Source organism: Limulus polyphemus, unplaced genomic scaffold (assembly GCF_000517525.1).
Source record: "Limulus polyphemus unplaced genomic scaffold, Limulus_polyphemus-2.1.2 Scaffold183, whole genome shotgun sequence".
In the NCBI taxonomy this organism is placed as follows: domain Eukaryota; kingdom Metazoa; phylum Arthropoda; class Merostomata; order Xiphosura; family Limulidae; genus Limulus; species Limulus polyphemus.
The window spans coordinates 371,188-390,772 of NW_013665793.1; the positions used below are offsets into that span (position 1 = coordinate 371,188).

At 31.8% G+C, this 19,585-nt stretch overlaps 1 protein-coding gene and 1 long non-coding RNA gene across 5 annotated transcripts in view; one reads left to right on the forward strand and one right to left on the reverse strand.

Moving 5' to 3' along the window:
• Positions 1-2,912, forward strand: part of LOC111084956 — a 37,061-nt gene extending 34,149 nt beyond the window's left edge. The window contains exons 3-5 of the long non-coding RNA XR_002609832.1: positions 2,110-2,222; positions 2,473-2,496; positions 2,842-2,912. This is a non-coding gene — a long non-coding RNA (uncharacterized LOC111084956). The remainder of the gene's footprint in view (positions 1-2,109; positions 2,223-2,472; positions 2,497-2,841) is intronic.
• LOC106478134 (homeotic protein ultrabithorax-like) overlaps positions 1-19,585 on the reverse strand; it is an 86,840-nt gene that overhangs the window by 4,334 nt on the left and 62,921 nt on the right. The window contains exons 1-2 of one of the 4 annotated variants that reach the window (XM_022381667.1): positions 18,949-19,559; positions 820-879 (exon numbers count right to left, since the gene is read on the reverse strand). The exons of 2 other annotated variants lie outside the window; for them this stretch is intronic. In XM_022381667.1, the coding sequence (XP_022237375.1) occupies positions 820-879; positions 18,949-19,414 (526 nt within the window). In that variant the 5' untranslated portion in view covers positions 19,415-19,559. Of the gene's footprint in view, positions 1-819; positions 880-18,948; positions 19,560-19,585 lie in introns of those variants that run through there. One more of the 4 variants, XM_013938649.2, reaches the window with a different exon arrangement.

The following is a 19,585-nucleotide window of genomic DNA, read 5'->3' on the forward strand; positions in this document are numbered from 1 at the left end:
AATTACTTATTCTGCTTACATTCAAAACATCAGAAATTACTTATTCTGCTTACATTCAAAACATCAGAAATTACTTGTTCCGTTCACATCAAACATCAGAAATTACTTGTTCCGTTCACATTCAAAACATCAGAAATTACTTGTTCCGCTCACATTCAAAACATCAGAAATGACTATCTTGTTAAAAGTTTCCAAATTTCAACTCCAGACTTCTTCAATTTTTGGGTATTACTTCATTCCTATTCTAAACTATATATAAAAACGCTATCCAATATACGATGAGAATATTCTGCCATTTTTAGTAAGCTATGCCAAAACGTTTGCAAATGTTGATTAAAAGTTGTCTTTAGTATTAGAATAACATTTAATAAAAACAGTGCTAGTTTTATGGAAAACATAATTCATAACATCACATTCTATAGGTTCTGTAAGAGGATTGTATTTGTACTTGTTGATCGATAGCATGTTTCTACTCTCTGCATTATTTCATTTTGTCCCTCTGTAATGTTCATGGCGGGACATTAAAGAGATCTGAAGTATGTTTTGTGAACAGGAAGGAAGTCTGAAGTTAATTTAATCACTAATAGTTTTATATTTGTTTCATAACATTTACATTGAACATATCTTGGTTAAAAAATAAAATTCGAAACAAAACTCGTATGTTTAACCGATATTTTTCAATACTATATGTACAGTGTAAATGTTATAATGATGTATGTTCCACATGAAAACCTTTACATGAACCGCCTTTTCTAGTTCGCAAGAACAAAGTTACAATTACCGCGAGAAGACGGAATTCTCTGCCATCAGAAAACCTACCTTCAACAAGTCTCTTGTAAATATCCCGAAAGTTTGTAACGCTCTCAGTCATTGGATGCCCTTCAAGAAAAAAAATTAACAAAAATACTTTTGTGTATAGAGAGCTGGTTACTAAACGCGAGATGTTTCTTTTGAAAAAATAAATACTAATTCAATCCAGTAAATCAACTGTATTTTATTAAATTTGGCATCCATTCCGATCTTTAATCAGTAATTCCCTTTTATAAACCTAAACACGAAGAATATTTTACCTTTTAGGGCACAAAAATGTTATGTCATTTCAACAATCCCTTTATACTTGTATAAAGACACGCGTTAATAAAAGTTATGGTTGTAGATCCATATAAAACTTAGTTTATTACACATGATAATAATCACAGACCAATCTTAACAACTCATATGAATAATCATAAAATAATAACATAAAACCGTGTCATTCTGTTCAGATCAACTTAACGACATCAAAGGATAATTTATAGAGAACATAAACACCACTTTAATTACACATAAACAGTGGAACGGTTAGTTGAATAACAAGTTCAAGTTAGCACAAAGGTGTACTTGACACTTAGCGTTTCTAAAGAATGAATTTCATGTGCATACAAAACATATATTTTACAGAACTACGCTGTTTAGAATCATCACAAAAAACGTTTCTATTAACAGATAAGATCGAACGTAATTTAAACACAAACATCATTTTTCTTAATCGTATAATCTCAACATTTCCTTAAATGGCTATTAGCTCAGAATTCAGAGCTAACAAAAAAGGACGCCGTCATACAAGTTTAGGTTTAGCAGTATCAAATGCATATTTATTGTAAGAGTCCTAACTGCAAATGTATCTTTTAAGTCTTTTTTTATTTACGAATTCATACGTTTCCAGCCTATATTAAATGGATATTACAATGCATTTCATGAGATATAAATGTGGGTATTTACTACTGGAATTTCAAAAAGGAACTACACTTAAAACTTTCCATGTTAGTAGCCTTAAGTAATGAAAGAATCAAAGCTATTTGTTTATGTCTTGACATATCCTTTCCTCATCATCCATAGGTTTGAAAAACCTAAACGATATTTTGCTTGCTAAATTTGCTGTCGAGTAAGATAGTTATAAAGTATAATTAAAATTTTAGAAGTTGTTATACACAGTTTTAGCTTTTAGTGTAAACTGAAACGTCATTACTTTTAGTGTAAACTGAAATGTTATCATTTGTATTTATTCATTTCTTTACAAAAAAAAAAGTGTCACGTTCAACTTTCCGTGCGAAATTTCTTCTTTTGCAGTTTACTGGATAAACTTTCCTAACAGAAACTGAGGTTCGAGTCATTCTGTTGATAAAAAGGTGAAAACGAACGACGTTTAGTTATTTTCCCTCCAAACCACAATTCTCAGCTAGGTATATATTGTAATTTATGAATTCTTTCGTATATCGAAGTTAATTTTATTCTGCTGTTTTTATCTTATTTTTCTTAATTCACAAAACATCAGTATAATTTTAAAATTGAAAGAATATAACTGCAATAAAAACTAGGTGTTAATTAGAAAAACTAGAAAAAGAGAAGGGCTAAAAATATAATATTTGTAATAACTGAATAAATGCTTATGACATGAGATTGTTTTATGTATATTTATATTTTTTCTTACAGGAAAGCATTCAACATGACTAACAGGTAAACTTCAAACTAAAATAATTTATGTTCTCCGTTCTTTATACTCAAAAGATAAACTTTAAACTTTATGCTAGAAATTGAAATAGTTGTCTGGCTATTTTTGAGAAGAGCAAAAAAAAAGTAGTATTTTACTCTAACACTTGAAAGAAAAAACTTTTGAATTACTGAAACTTTAAAGCCATATATACGAAACTTTAGATAATTAGAGGAAAATATATACTTTTCAATAAGTTTCTCTTGGCTTAGTAAAGAGTTTCGTTTTCTTAGATTTAAGCATTTAGAGACACTATAACAAGTTGATTTAAGTATATTTAACAAGTCTGCGTTTTCTGTTTAATTAAACAGGGAAAGTGAAGAAGATCTGAAACACAATCCACAGGAGGAAAGTCGTAACCCTTCCTTACAACCATAAATTTGTCGTAACTTTGTACTTTTCTTTTTCTAGGAATAAACCATAACTTTGTGGTGGTGGACTGTTTTTTTTCCTTCTGGCAAACACAAAAGCAGAGCTAGGGGCAGAAATTTACAAAAACTACATACATTCCGATTACAATTTGATGTTTATTTTACATATAAACTAAATACTGAGTATACTGTTTGAGACCTCGAAGTACCAACTTTTTATTAAAATTTTAGACTAGTTTTAACGAGATCACGAACTAAAGTATTCTTATAAGTTTAACCTGTAGTCATATTACTGAACATACAACTATAAAACAATTGAGTCATTTAAAAACGCCGAGAAAACTAACAAGAGGAGAACCCTTTGACTGATTCACGTCTTTCCCAAAAATCGAACTCAGACGTTTAACAAATGAAGAGCTGACAGCTGTTCCCGCCAAGCGTTTGAACAATATTCATTTTGTTGCATTACTTAGAGTTATATGTTATTCAGTTTTTAATTTCCCATTCATAGTTCTTTACACAAGCACTTTTATTCCATAACAGATTTTTCAGACATGATTTATGAGGTAAAAAGTGTTAGAAAATACACTCAGAGACATTGAATTCAAACCTGAATGAAAGTATGGAACACCGTGAGTTCTCCAAAAGACGTTGTCATCAAACCTTTGGGTATTTCCAAAATAACACATCATGTGATGCTGTTGCCACGACACCATTATGAAGTTAGTTAACTATTTTTTAGGTATCACTTGATGATGGAATAAGCGATGAAATAGTACAGGGGTTACACGCATATAGTGTAATACAATAGTTTAAATATGATCACTATAAAGAAACAATCCACCTTCCACAACCTGTAACACTAGTACTTAACCAAAGCTCAAATCCCAAGTCCTCTTTTAAATGATGAGGTTAAGAAATGTTTAAAATCTGCATCAGTCAGAAAGCGTATAGGCTCAGATACTATAAAAGTGTCTTGAGAAGCAAGGAACGTTGATTATTGGGGCATCTCCCATTTCCACTGTCCAAACGATCTGTGACGTCACTGGACGCCATGACTGTGATTATCATATTTAGAAACGAACGGTGTCGCCTGGTCATGGCAAGGTCGTGAAGAAGGTTTTTTTTTTGTCATCCTGTCGCACTACAAATAGCAAGGTAAGTTTTTTTTTCTATTTTTGGTATTTGAATTTACTTTGATGGCATAATTTGCTTCATATCGCAATCTTGATATTATGAAATATATATATATATATTTAAATTCAGAGGAGGGAATGGCCCGCCTCCTCCCTGTAGGATGTCCGATTAGAGAAACGTAAGAAAAATGGCGGCTAACTTCAACTTGCTGTATCTTGATGAGCGCACTCTTCATTTATCAACTTTATAAAAGTATCAACCCGATTTCGATTCAGAAAATAGTTTTTTTTATTTTAATGTTAACGGTAGCACAGTTTTACTGAACACGCTATTAAATTAAAGTTCTATATGACTGTAGCGTTGCTCTCAGGAATGTTTTTCACATACGAATTTTAAAGAGGTTCCAAATCTTGTATATTCAAAGCGTCATAGAATCTTGTATATTCAAAGCATCATAGAATCTTGTATCTTCAAAGCGTCATTGAATAATACGGTTTAGAACTACTATAACGTAATGAATCGTAAGTGTTTATAGTATGATACGACATGCGGTAATATTACATTGTATGTTGAAGCTACTACAACATCCATTTTACTTCCAATTATGTTATTTTCACAAAAATTTTTATAGAATACCAAACCCCTGCATTCTTCGGTTGTTTGTTACATATTTACATTAAAAAAATAAATAAATCGTAATCTGTAACACCGTATACAAGCTCTGGAACCTTCCTTTGACAACTGTTAAGATCTATGCCTGTTTTCTGCTCAAACAAAGACTACTTTTTTAATGAACATTTTAGATTCAGAAAGTTCTATCTAAGTTGAAAAACAATCAGTCATTTAATTTCAAGTTCATATCATAAAATTTAATTTAAAATGTGTTCTTATTTACGTGAGATAGCTACGTTTGATTCATTTCAAACTTGTGTGCATGATAGTTATAAATATAGACTGATTTAATGATGCTAAATGATGCATGATAAGGTATGCGAAATTTTAACCAAGCAGTTTATAAGATGTGTACTTAAACTAACGCACATTTCTCCTAAGCTTATGATAATTTTCAATATGTATGTTTAACTATATAAAAAAGAGTAAAATGGCTTAAAAAATAAATGTTACGCTACTGCATCTCCTAAATATACCTATATATATATATATATACCTATTATTGTAGGTACTACAAATACTGTTATACACACACACATATACTATTATTGTAGATACTGCAAATACTGTTATACACACACATATACTATTATTGTAGGTACTGCAAATACTGTTATACACACACACACATATACTATTATTGTAGGTACTGCAAATACTGTTATACACACATATATACTATTATTGTAGATGCTGTTATACACACACATACACTATTTTTGTAGTTACTGCAGAAACCGATTCTTTACGGCGTGTTATGAAGAGACAGTGTAATATATATTAAACAAGTTAAAAATAGACATATTCTTTCAAATTGTAGGTATATACACATTGAAACTAGTCTACTAACTTGCTAGTTTCGAATTGCAGGTATATAAACAGTGAAGCTAATCTACTAACTTGCTAGTTTTGGATTGCAGGTGCATACACAGTGAAGCTAATCTATAAACTTGCTAGTTTTGGATTGCAGGTACATACACAATGAAACTAATCTATTAACTTACTAGTTTTAAATTGCAGTTATAGAGACAGTGAAACTAGTCTACTAACTTGCTAGTTTTGTTTCTTCAGTTGCTACCAGAGATATTTTCTTCATTTTTATAACTTATTTAACAATCTGTTAATATGCCCATTTTTTCTTGTTGCACTTATACTGCGTACTCAAAGTAATTAAGTTTATTTTCAGTGGAAAACTACTACCCAGTTATACTTGAAAATCATTAAGAATAACACCTTTGCTCTTAGTTAGGTAAAGCAAAATCCAGATCTATATTGAACTCCAAAATAATTGAGTGAACGTATATAACTGTTTGTTAAGAGATAACTCGCACTCTGTCCCATTATACCCTATACTTTCAAAGTATATATACGTGCTAATGGATTTTCACATAAGTATATATACGTGCTAATGGAATTTCACATAAGTATATATACGTGCTAATGGAATCACACCTAAGTATTTATACGTGCCCTTGGTATTTCACATAAGTGTATATACGTGCTAATGGAATCGCACATAAGTATATATAGGTACTAACGGCTTTGCACATAAGTATATATATATGTATTAATGATATTGCACACGTACGTTATATTGGTATAATTTGATTTTAATAAGATTAACACTTTAAACTTTACGTCTAGATGTACTGAAACTAAGGCGCATTCTAAACTCTTCAGTATTTCAGACTAGAAATTGAGGACGATACAAACATACCCGAATTCTTATTGTTCTATTCAAAGTTATTTTATAATGACGTATCTCTAGTTCTGTTGTACTTACACAAAAGTGCATCAGGTTTTTACTCTTATTTTAAAAATAAAGAGATACTTTGAAACAGTGTAAAGTGACGCTTTTATAAAGTAGTTCGTGATTATTTTGATTTGTAAAAACTAAATCTTAACTATAGTTTATTAAACAATTTTCTTGTTGTTGTTGTTATTTAAAGCTTTATATAACTGACAATTAGATAAGAGTGGTGAAAGGAAAATGTTAAATGATTTCTTACAAGCTTGTTTTTACATGTATATAACTGACAGTTATAGAGTGGTGAAAGTGAAATGTTAAAGGATTTCTTACAAGCTTGTTTTCACATGTATATAACTGACAATCATAAAAGAATGGTGAAAGGAAAATGTTAAAGGAATTCTTACAAGCTTGTTTTTACATGTATATAACTGACAATTATATAAGAGTGGTGAAAGAAAAATGTTAAAGGATTTCTTACAAGCTTGTTTTTACGTGCTATATTTAAATGACAATTGTAAAAGAATGATGAAAGGATTTCTTCAAGTAAACCCTATAACACGAGAGGGAAGGTAGAAACAGGTTGTTATTGATAAAATAATATATAGTGTTTTGCACTTTCTGAATGTTACACACTGGTTCACGTGAACCTTTTGCTTTTTTTTAAATAACTTTAACTTTACCGAAAATTATTTTCGTTTTCGAACCTGGAAAAATATTATGACAAGTAAATGTTTTGTGATATATATATTTTGGCATATACCTCTTTGTTTAAAGATTACGAAATAACATATGATAACTACAAACTTGAAGGTTGTTTGAGAGCATGCTAAAAGGAAGAATATAGTTTGCTTATTCCATCTATTTACTAAAGTATACCTAAACAAGATAAATCGCAATTGTTTTTATGCATATATACACTCTAAGCATATTGGTAAAGAAGTAGAAATGATGCTCCGGTGTAGAGAATTAGCCTTAGAAAATTAAGCGTTAATATTTTATTGTTTGTCTAAATTTAAACCTCATTAATAAAAGCTACTGTGATTACATCAATGATGTGATTAAAATAATAAAATCCTTTACAAAGTTCAGTTTTATCTGAGAAAAAGAAAATGTCTGATAAATTTAACAGTGTTAGGAGTAACCTAATAATGTAGTTAATAATTGTATAATACAAGCTAAACTTATCATAATTATCTAGATATATTTATCAATAAGTGCAGTACAACTTTACGAGTGTTGGGATTAATTAGATGTTCTTCTTAGCACCTGTAGTACAAATTAACCAGCATTGGAAATAACTAGAGAAGCTCGTCAACTGATGTAGATGGTACTCACTTAGAAGTTTGTAGGGTTATCTGAATACACCTGCTAGCATTTGTAGTACAACTTAAGCAGCGTTAGAAATAACTAGAGAAGCTCGTCAATTGATGTAGACAGTACTCACCTAGAAGTTTTTAGGGTTATCTGAATACACCTGCTAGCAACAGTATTACAAAGTAAGCTGTGTTATAAATAACTAGAGAAATTCGTCAAGTGATGTAGACGGTACTCAGAAGTTTTTAGGGTTATCTGAATACATCTGTTACAACTATAGTACAACTTAAGCATCGTTAGAAATAACTAGAGAAGCTCGTCAACTGATGTAGACGATACTCACTTAGAAGTTTGTAGGGTTATCTGAATACACCTGTTTGCACCTGTAGTACAACTTAAGCAGCGTTAGAAATAACTAGAGAAGCTTGTTAACTGATGTAAACGGTACTCATTCAGAAGTTTGTAGAGTTATCTGAATACACATGTTAGCACGTGTAGTACAAATTAAGCAGCGTTAGGATTAAATGAAAATGCTTGTTAGTGATCATATCTATAAAACAAACAATAAATTAATGCTAACGATAATTATAAAAATGGTTAGGATGTAGTTGTAATTTCAGGTTCGAAATTCTGATTAGATAAATATATAAAATGGAGATATTATAGATTTAGTTACATTGAGATTCTTGCCATTATTTAATTACCATAAATAATTACTTGATAAATTGCTTAGTAAACAGCCAACAACTAAACATTGTTAACGTAGATCAATGTGTCAAGTAAGGGCAGTAATTATCATATAGCAAAACAGAATTAATACAGACAACTGTTGTCTAGCTTGATGTTTGCCAGAGCTGCTACTAATTAATACATCATACGTATATATATATAACAATTATAGCTAGCTCCAGTGATAATATTTCATTTTTTTCGCATTACTACGATTTTATCTTCCTGAGTTAATTCTTACCGTTACAAGATATGGAAATAACAGATAACAGTGTAGATTCGAAACCCTGTTATCAAGCACATTGTTTAAACTTATACTGTTTCTTATTAGTATTAAATGTCATCTGAATTATCTTACGATTGTCCACCTCCAAAGAAGCATCATTTACAGCTTTAAACTATGTATAAATGGCATATATTTCCAGAGTTCTTAGCTCTAAGAAAACGTGATTCTTGCAACAGCATTAGTTGAAATTTAAGTAATACTAGTTATATACGGATACGTAAGCTGTTATATTGCAGCTATTGTCCATTGCTTTGCTAGGCCTCTCTAAGTGCAGATTCATGTCGAACTTGAGAGAATAAACATGTCATTTAATTTTGATTAAACCGAGATAAACTCTGTTGATTCAGCCACTGAAAATTTGTAATTTTTTGGTGCATAAACAATTACAAAAAAATAACAACAACCAAAAACTAAAAAACATAAGATAAGTATTCTTACATGCTACTTTAACGCCTAACTCTAATTGCTTACCTGAACCCACGTGATTCCATCGTCGAGGTTGATGTTCCTGTCCAGTCTTTGTTGCTTATTTATGGTGCAAATTACACCCAAATTATTGTGGAGACACCAACTTTACTTACTTGTCTGAAGATATGTCTAACATAATTACTTCTTGAGTTTTTAAAAATGATGTAATACAGTATTTGATTATATTTTTATTATTGTACCTTTTCATATTTTACTTTTTTGTTTTCGGCCTATTAGATACTAATCCACAGCAATACGTTTTGAATAAACACCCATAATTCATGTGGTTAACAATATTTCAGTATTACTAATCTTTCTAAATCCGGATACTTCACAGGTGTATCTTGAGCTAGTCTTCATAAAATAGAGGACGGCGTCGTTCAGTTTCGATCCTTATCATGTATCCAAATAAAACTTAGTATGGTTTAATTCTGATTACATTTTCAAGAAATCCTTTGTGTAAGTCCTGATCTTAGACTTCTTTTGTCGAATTCTGTATTATCAACTTCAATTCAGTAACGCGTGTAACGACACCATATAGTAATTCAGATCAATAACATGTAGTATTTACTGTCACTAAATGTGGTTAAAACTCCAAAGCATCTAAGCTGGCGAGAGTGAGTGTTTGAAGACAGAACTTTTAATTGGTACTTTTGTACTGTTGTTTGAGCTATTTGGCTTCGTTGTATTGAGAGGAATGGAACATATAAAGTGTGATAGCGGACTTTCATCTTTCAAATAATTGGCATCTTCACAGTGTTATTAACTTGACCTGAAAACCTTGTGTTTATAGACTATATCACGGGTGTTTATTAATTTGTATGTATCACAAGGGTCTAAGAAACTTATAATTATTTGTTATAAATAATATTGTAGAAATGGAAACAAACTTTTTTAGATATATATAAATAACGGTATACATCCGTTTTATAATATTTTGTGTATTGTAATGTCAGAGCACATAATAACATATATATATATATATATTGTTTTATTATGCTTTATACTGTCTTAAAGAAATGGTATTTCATAATAGAATTTGCACTCTCTTCTTGATCAAAGTAATTGCAACTAAGTATTTCTATCGTCACCAGATTATCAAAATAAAAACAAGTGTCACGTTGAAACACCCTAAGGTCATGAACTAACAACAGCAATAGCGTGATGCTTCATAAACAAGAGCTTAATATCGTAATATTGCACGAACAAAGAATTAGTGCTATGTTCATGGGTGGTTTGATGTTATGCGAACAAAGTAATGTTTTTATAACAACGTTTACGTGTAATTAGAGCAATCTTTTGATAATCAGTAGGATATGACGACAGAATTTATACGGAATTTAAAAAGTTTCTTTTGTCTGATTTCGTTATGTGCTGGTGCTGAAACAGCTCTCTATTCTGTACATTATAACACCTTAACAATGTGTACTGTAAACACTTGAGATTGACAAGTGTATGTTGACAGGTGAAGTATTAATAATACATTTGTATTTCCTTAATACGGTCATCTATGACGCCGCCTAAAATAAAATGGCGTACATCTTCAAATGTACGTAGTGATATATAGTTTGGAACACATCCGTTCAGATTAACACATACGTATTTCTGTTCAGTTTCCAAAATGGAAATTCCACTCATAATAAATACACACTGTTTACATTATACGTAAATTTCATTTTTCATGTGCCAAATCAGTCATGGACTAAAAAAAGGCTTTTTTTTCACACTAACGTAGGATGCCTTATACTAGCAGAGACTCTGAATTAACAAACAAAAATGACTCGTTCAGTCTATCAGCTGGAAAAAAAAACACAGATCCGTAAACAGGATTTTGACAAAGTGTGTTAGAGCCTATCTGTAAACAGGATTTTGACGAAGTTTGTAGAGCTTACCTGTAAGCAGGATTTTGACAAAGTGTGTTTGTTAGAGCCTATCTGTAAACAGGATTTTGACGAAGTTTGTAGAGCTTACCTGTAAGCAGGATTTTGACAAAGTGTGTTTGTTAGAGCCTATCTGTAAACAGGATTTTGACGAAGTGTGTAGAGCTTACTTGTAAGCAGGATTTTGACAAAGTATGTTAATCTATATGTAAACAGAATTTTGACGAAGTTTGTAGAGCTTACCTGTAAGCAGGATTTTGACAAAGTGTGTTTGTTAGAGCCTATCTGTAAACAGGATTTTGACGAAGTGTGTTGAGCTTACCTGTAAGCAGGATTTTGACAAAGTGTGTTAAAGCCTATCTGTAAACAGGATTTTGACGAAGTTTGTAGAGCTTACCTGTAAGCAGGATTTTGACAAAGTGTGTTTGTTAGAGCCTGTCTGTAAACAGGATTTTGACGAAGTGTGTTGAGCTTACCTGTAAGCAGGATTTCACAAAGTGTGTTACAGTCTATCTGTAAACAGGATTTTGACGAAGTGTGTAGAACGTACATGTAAGCAGGATTTCACAAAGTGTGTTGAGCTTACCTGTAAGCAGGATTTCACAAAGTGTGATACAGTCTATCTGTAAACAGGATTTTGACGAAGTGTGTAGAACGTACATGTAAGCAGGATTTCACAAAGTGTGTTGCAGCCTATCTGTAAACAGGATTTGACGAAGTTTGTAGAGCTTACCTGTAAGCAGGATTTTGACAAAGTGGGATAGAGTTTACCTGTAAGTAGGATTTTTGACAAAGTGGGATAGAGTTTACCTGTAAGTAGGATTTTGACAAAGTTTGTTAGAGTTTATCTGTAAGCAGGATTTTGACAAAGTTTGTTAGAGGCCATCTGTAAACAATATTTTGACAAAGAATGTTGGGCAAAACATTCTAAACCAAAAGGCAAGCAGTAGGTAAGCAGTTAACGGTTCCTTGGTGTTTGAAATTGAACCGTAGCTCTTATATGCGCTTCAACACCCAATTAATGGGAATTCAATTATAGTAGACCAATAAGTGAGTAATGACAAAAGGTAAGTTTAAATTATATTATAAAGTGTCATGTATAGTTGAAAATTTAACTTCAAAGCTCAAATCTGATAGTGTTTGCATACTTTAATGAAAATTTCATAATTATATGCTTGAATATTATAAGTAACTAAGTTGTAAAATCCAATTGTAAAACATGTTTATAAAAACCATGGTTATAAATGAGATGGATGCTACTACTCTGTTGCATCCGTAATAGAATAGTATTTACTCATAGATTGGTTCATTTCATTGTAACCCATATCTATGAAAATCATAGTTATAAATGAGAGGGATGCTACTGCTCTGTTGCACCCGTAATAGAACATCATTGGTTTAGTTTCTTATTCATAGAGTGGTTCATTTCATAGTCACCCATGTCTATGAAAATCATAGGTATAAGTGAGAGGGATGTTATTGGTATATTGCATCCGTAATAGAGCAGCATTGGTTTAGTTTCTTACTCATAGACTGGTTCCTTTCCCAGTCAAACTAGTTAGTAACAAATGCAATAAAATAAAGTATATAAAAAACCCTAAAAGACTGAATGCAAGAAAAGAATATAATATTTATGATTTTATGTATTTGCACTTTTAAAAAATGTAAAAAGTTCACTGGGCTGCCCTTTTCCCTACTTTCTTATGTCGTATAAAATAACATAAATATATGTCTGTAATTGACAGTTGTAATAAACAGCTGAGGTCAAAACAACATTCCAAAACCAGGACTACTTACAAATAGAACTTTGATTACGCAGGTAAGGTAAAGAAAATCGAGGTAGTTCAAAAAAAAAAAGAGTTCTATGGTACGGTATTAGTTGATCGTATTAAAGTGGTTTATAATAAATCACTATCAATTCATTTCTCTCCAATCAAAAATAACTCTACGATATGACAAGACATATTTCGTATTACAGGTCATACTTCTCTACTTCAAGGAGAACGTTCTAAAAATGGATGTATTGTTGAGTTTGATGTGGAATAGTCATTGATTATTCAAAGTTAGTTTTCAAAAATATAATAATTGAAGCTTCATGGTAGAACACCACATCCACATCAACGTTTCAGTAAGTTAAAAAATTATTTCAAACATTTTTAATGTGTTAAGCTGTGCGAACATAGCTAATGAAACTTATTTTACATAAATATTTAATTAATTATGCATGCTAATATTTCTTTAACATACAAATTTCAGCTTTTCTTGGTGAACAGTCCTCTAATAAAAACTGTTCACTCAGAGAAGCTGGAACCTGTGCATTATTCCATTGCATGGTTTCCACTGTTGATATCTTAACCTTCTTTATTATATGATGTCTTGAATTTTGAATAAAGACGTGATTTTTACTTTCCAGAAACATCCATATTTATTATTATACTGAAGAGAACTTTGGAGTGTAGCTTGTAATAATGTCTTCAGAACAAGTGCTATTATGATTTAATCCGAAAAGATTGGCACGTCAACTTTTACCGCTAGAGGGAACAAGGGCATTCAGTTTGACAAGCAGGTGCTCATAATGACAATATTTTTACTTAAGCAAGAGTAGAAACGAGGTAGAATTACTATCACACAAAGTAAAAACATACAGTAATAAAATGTTAGTATGTTACATTGCTCATACTACAATGCTAATCATAAAGTAAAAACAAATAAACAGTGTATAAGAAGAACATAGCAATGTTGTCCTTTTCTCTAAGAAAACAGTGTTATGTATTTCTTCCGTCTGTGCTAAAAAAATAAGAATATCAGTTAAAACAAAAACAAAAAACAGTTTTTTAGCAAGAGTGTTAGTTTATCATATAATATAGTCATTTTTCCCTCAGAAAGATTCGTTTGATAATATTTGCAACATTAAGTTCTTTAAAACAAAAGTATAATTTCCAAACTACATAAATAACTATGATAACAATGAAGTGTGAAAACTTGAGTCTGAAAATATGGTGGTTTGTTCTGTTTTCACGTAAGAACGCTGTAAACTTTTCAAATCAAATAAAACTGTAACAACACAGGTAAGGTTTTGTTTTCTCATGACATTGTTCAGTATTTCATTTAGAGGAGTGTTAGTGAAACTAAAATTTAAGCTATTAAATAGTTAGTGTGGCTTACATCCGAAAAATTATGTTTTGTTTGAGTTTTTTATTTGTATTTACTAAAATCAAATTATCAGCAAGAAGAAAACAAAATATTATTTAGTTATATTTAAAAACAAAATTAAATCACTAGATGAAGAGTTAAGTTGTACAGATAAAAAAATGCAACTAATTATGTTAATTTTTCCCTTGGTTAGTAGGTTTAAGTTTCTTGGTTGTGACAGAAGCAACAAGCTATACACGTGACTTGTAGTACAGTAATGTAAGATACAAGTATATGGTTCATGTTGGTTTCTTTTCTTAGTTCGCAAGTTTAAATTTATTGCTTGTAACAGGAACAATAAACTTTACACGTGATTAGTAGTACGATAATAAAAAAAATATATCAACAGAATTGTGAGTAAAAAAAACATATTGGAGTGGGAATAGCAATTAAGATTTTATAATAATTTTATTCAAAATACAAAAAATAAATGTTTTTTTTCCCTGTCACATAGCACTTGTATAACAAGTAGAACTAGGGCTGTTTGAAGTTTTAAAAGCTCCTTTAAATAACCGTCAATTTTTTCCTAGCCTTGCTATGATTTCACTAATGTTAGATATATGTCATAAAAATTTCAAAAAACGAAAGTGCCGAGTATAACCTCTCTCATATCCGCCCCTCTCGGTCCCCCAGCCTCCCGCTGCTCCAGGCCTAGTTGAGAGAGACCTTAACAAGTGGTTCTTCTCTATGAGATGGTGACAGCTGTCGATGGCAATTGAGCCTTTGACAAACGGTTACACTAAGAAACATGGAGCGATGTAATGAAGAGTAATTTAAAAGTATGACGACCTATTGCTCTTATTTTCAACTCAACCTTGAGATTTGAAATAAACTTAAGGAAAGATTCTTTACACATAAATTAAATCAGTACTATTTCAGTACTTTGAACCAATATATATATATATTATACCACTGAGTGTATGACTAGACATTGCAAGTATGAACTACTCTTTAATATAAATTATATTTTAGAAAATCTTGTTACAAACATTAAATATATATAGATATATATATTATTTTACCCAATATAAGGGAAGTTTTAACTTTCAACACACCGTTGTGTAATGTTCCTCAGTTATTTTAGAGTGTATTTACTATAAATCGTTACTTGTCTTCATGATTCTTTTCTATTTTAGGCTTATCTACTTTATTAAGTGTTGGCGTTGACAGTGTACTTTCTAATGGTACATAACAAATGTTTTTGAAGTATACAGTCTGTAACTCAATCTCCTTTATCACTTTAGTATTGAAGCCACTATACCTTCTGTAGTGTAGTATAAAAACAGCTTGTAACTCAATCTCCTTCATCACTTCAGTATTGAAGTCACTATACCTTGTGTAGTTTCGTATAAAAACAGTTTGTAACCCAATTTCCTTCATCACTTCAGTAGTGAAGCTACTATACCTTGAGTAGTGTAATATAAAAACAGCTTGTAACCCAATCTCCTTTACCACTTTAGTATTGAAGCCGCTATACCTTGTGTAGTGTAGTATAAAAACAGCTTGTAACCCAAGTTCCTTCATCATTTCGGTATTGAAGCCACTATATCTTGTGTAGTGTAGTATAAAAACAGTTTGTAACTCAATTTCTTTAATAACTTCAGTATTGGAGCCACTATACCTCGTGTAGTATAAAAACAGTTTGTAACCCAATTTCCTTCATCACTTCAGTTTTGAAGCCACGATACCTTGTGTAATGTAGTATAAAAACAGCTTGTAACCCAATTTCCTTCATCACTTCAGTATTGAAGACACTATACCTATTGTAGTGTAGTATAAAACAGCTTGTACTCCAATTTCCTACATTACTTCAGTATTGAAGCCACTATACCTCGTGTAGTGTGGTATAATAAAAGCTTGTAACCCAATCTCCTTTACCACTTTAGTATTGAAGCCACTATATCTTGTGTAGTGTAGCATAAAAACAGCTTGTAACCCAATCTTCTTCATCACTTTAGTATTGAAGCTATTATATTTTGTGTGGTATAGTATGGTATAAAACAGTTTGTAACCTAGTTTGAATATTATAAAGCAAGTGCACTACATAAACTTCATCACCCCTGTTTCAGGTAGGATTGTCAACATGAGCAATTATTTTTTAAAGGATGGGATGTAAAAATATCTAAACATTCTACTTATAAACTTCGTGCGTCAGTACTTGAAAAATATTTAAAACTTTTTTATTAGCATGCTTTCAATCAATTTAGTGTGTCCAGCTGTGCCAGCTGGCTGACTTCCCAATTCTAGACTTAGGTTTTTGTTAAGACTTTTAAGAGCAGAGAAAGTCGTAAATATTTCACGTATATCCTCATAAAGTAAACTAAGCAACAAAAATACATGAAAAGTAAGGCAGAAATTCTCCTCAACAAGGTGCAGCTGTATTAAGGATTGTGTGTTAAAGATCAGTAGGAATAATAGAAAAATATATATTTAAATCGATTCCGGTTTACCACTGAAGTAACCAGACCAGTACCAGTGAAACCTAGTAGGATAACTGGTTTAGCATCCGAACGGTTTCAGATAAAGGCACCTAGGACTAGTACCCATTCACTAAAATAAACATTTTATTCAATGATAGCTTTAAGTAATATTTCTAAGTCTACAAAAAAAGGGTATTTTGTATATGTATTATATGCACTTTGATATATATTATGATGGACATTTATCGCTCTAGAATTTATGAATATATTTAAAATAATATTGGTACACATAAATATATATATATAAATGCATTATTTATCCTGTTGTGTAAAGTACATCCAATAACACTCGCTAATCTAATTCCTACACTAAAAACATGAATAAAACAACTTTAACGGTATTGTATTCCTCCAACATTACGGATTCCTTGCTTAGTTATTCTCATCGGAAGTAGACTTTGTGAAAACTTACTCCATCATCTTGTATTTTGGGGAGATTTAATGGGTATAATAGTTTCTATATAGTATGAAAGTATACATATATTAAACATAAAAACTTGAAGGTAAAGTTTTAAAAATAGCTATTTTTAATAATTGGAAATAGGGTCGACTGGTTTTTGCATCTTATTTCTAAGGCGTAATAAGCTTATTCCTATGGGGTTCTTGTATCTTATTTCTAAGGCGTAATAAGCTTAATCCTATGGGGTTCTTTATAGAAGGTCTTATCTCGAACGAGCTTTGACAGTTCCAATGTCGTCCGAGGCACTTAAAAAATCTGTGTTATACAACAAGGTAAAAGTAGATACTCGCCCGGTAGGTCCGTACCCACTAGCTATGTTAGATTGTAATCGCTGATTTCACAGATAAAGATGATTTAGAAAATTTATCACAATTTCCGATTGGTGAGTGTTAAGGACAATCTTGAACACGCTACCTGGGATCTCTTTCAATAAAATCACTATCCAAGTTGATGTTTTTTGTTTTTTTTCTAACTTAAGGATATGAACACGTAGTGAATTCTGTAGAATACCCTTTTAAATGTAATTACACAGCCATAAACTTACTGAAAGGAGATTTGGAAATGAACTATTCCTTCAGTGCTACGCTATATCATAGCATTTAGAGTTACATTTTAAAGCTATCGCCAATGAATATCTTAGTAAGAACTGGTTCTCAAAACTCGTCAGGTTAAGTGTTTGACAAAACAAAGAATATTTAAAACTCATGAAGCTAGGTGTTTAATAAAACTAAGCATATTAAAAACTCGTGACGTTAAGTGCTTAATAAAACTAAACATATTAAAAACTCGTGAGGTTAAGTGCTTAATAAAACTAAGAACATTTAAAACTCATGAGGTTTAGTGCTTAATAAAACTAAGGATAATTAATACTTATTAGGTTAAGAGCTTAATACAACTAAGGATATTTAAAACTCATGAAGTTAGGTGTTTAATAAAACTAAGCATATTAAAAACTCGTGAGGTTAAGTACTTAATAAAACTAAGAACATTTAAAACTCATGAGATTAAGTGCTTAATAACACTAAGGATAATTAATACTTATTAGGTTAAGAGCTTAATACAACTGAGGATATTTAAAACTCATGAGGTTAAGTGTTTGACAAAACAAAGGATATTTAAAACTCGTGAGGTTAAGTACTCGATAAACTAAGGATATTTAAGCGTCATCTTCGTATAAACGTTAGAAGAGCAGTTGGGGCAGTCGGCTTTAGGTTTTTCTTGCAATACTTATCTTTTATGGGGCAATTGACTGAAAAACGCTGGTTTTGGGTAATTGAACGCGAGTCGTCTTGCACTCAGTGTCTTAAAACGCGTCTGCATGTACGTTATGCACAGTTAGAAAACGCAGTTAGCACAGTACTCTAATAAAATGTGATAACAACTGGATGGATTTTGACATATTGTCTGTCCTGCTTTTTAATATACTTTATTTTAACCGATCATATAATATATATATATATATATATATATTCATATAGTTTGTTATTTAACTTACGCTTTTTATAGTCCGAGCTACACAAGGCCCTTAGTTATATCTTTTAGTAAATGTGTTATACATCCGCTATTTTAGAAGGGAAGAGATGGGAAGAAAAACGATCGACTTTCAAGTTTGGTACACCAGTGGAGAAGCCTTTTTTTTGTTTGTTTGCTAAAATCTTTTAAAATCGAAAATCACCAACCTGCCATCGCCATCCAAGGGTAGAAAGCGTTGGCGTGGGCCTGAGACATGGCACTGGTGTTTTGGTAGCAAGCTGTCCATGCGTCTGACACACGCGGAGAAGCCCCGCTCTCTCCCGGGAAAGGACGTACGGCGTCGTTGCTCATTGCTGCAGCTCGGACACCGGTCAGTGCTCCCGTCGACCAGGTGGACATGTCTTTTACAGCCACGTTGAACCCATTTTGTTCCTTCACCAAACACTCGGGCTTGAAAGCTACGGTTGGGTCTGGACTCACTGCTGCATACAATTTACACGAAGATGCTGAAGTTCCAGTTGTGTCGACGAAGCCGGGATCGTGCGCTGCCCGGGCGGCGGCGCTAGGTTGCGGGTACGGCGGAACAAGGAGTCCTTGCGGGAAACGGTAGGGTTGTTCCGCTGCACCTTGACTATTGTAAAAGCCAGACTGATCAAAGTACGAGTTCATCATCTCTGACCACCACCCTCGCTCCTTTCGACATCAAATTTTGAATTTGTATTTTTTACTCAAGTAAAGGTGTTGGATTAAATTTGGCCATGGCTGCTATGTATAGACATCGCAAGGACTTCCCGGAAGGGAACAACTGACCAATCAGAGTTCTTCATGTGCGGCGGCGAACTC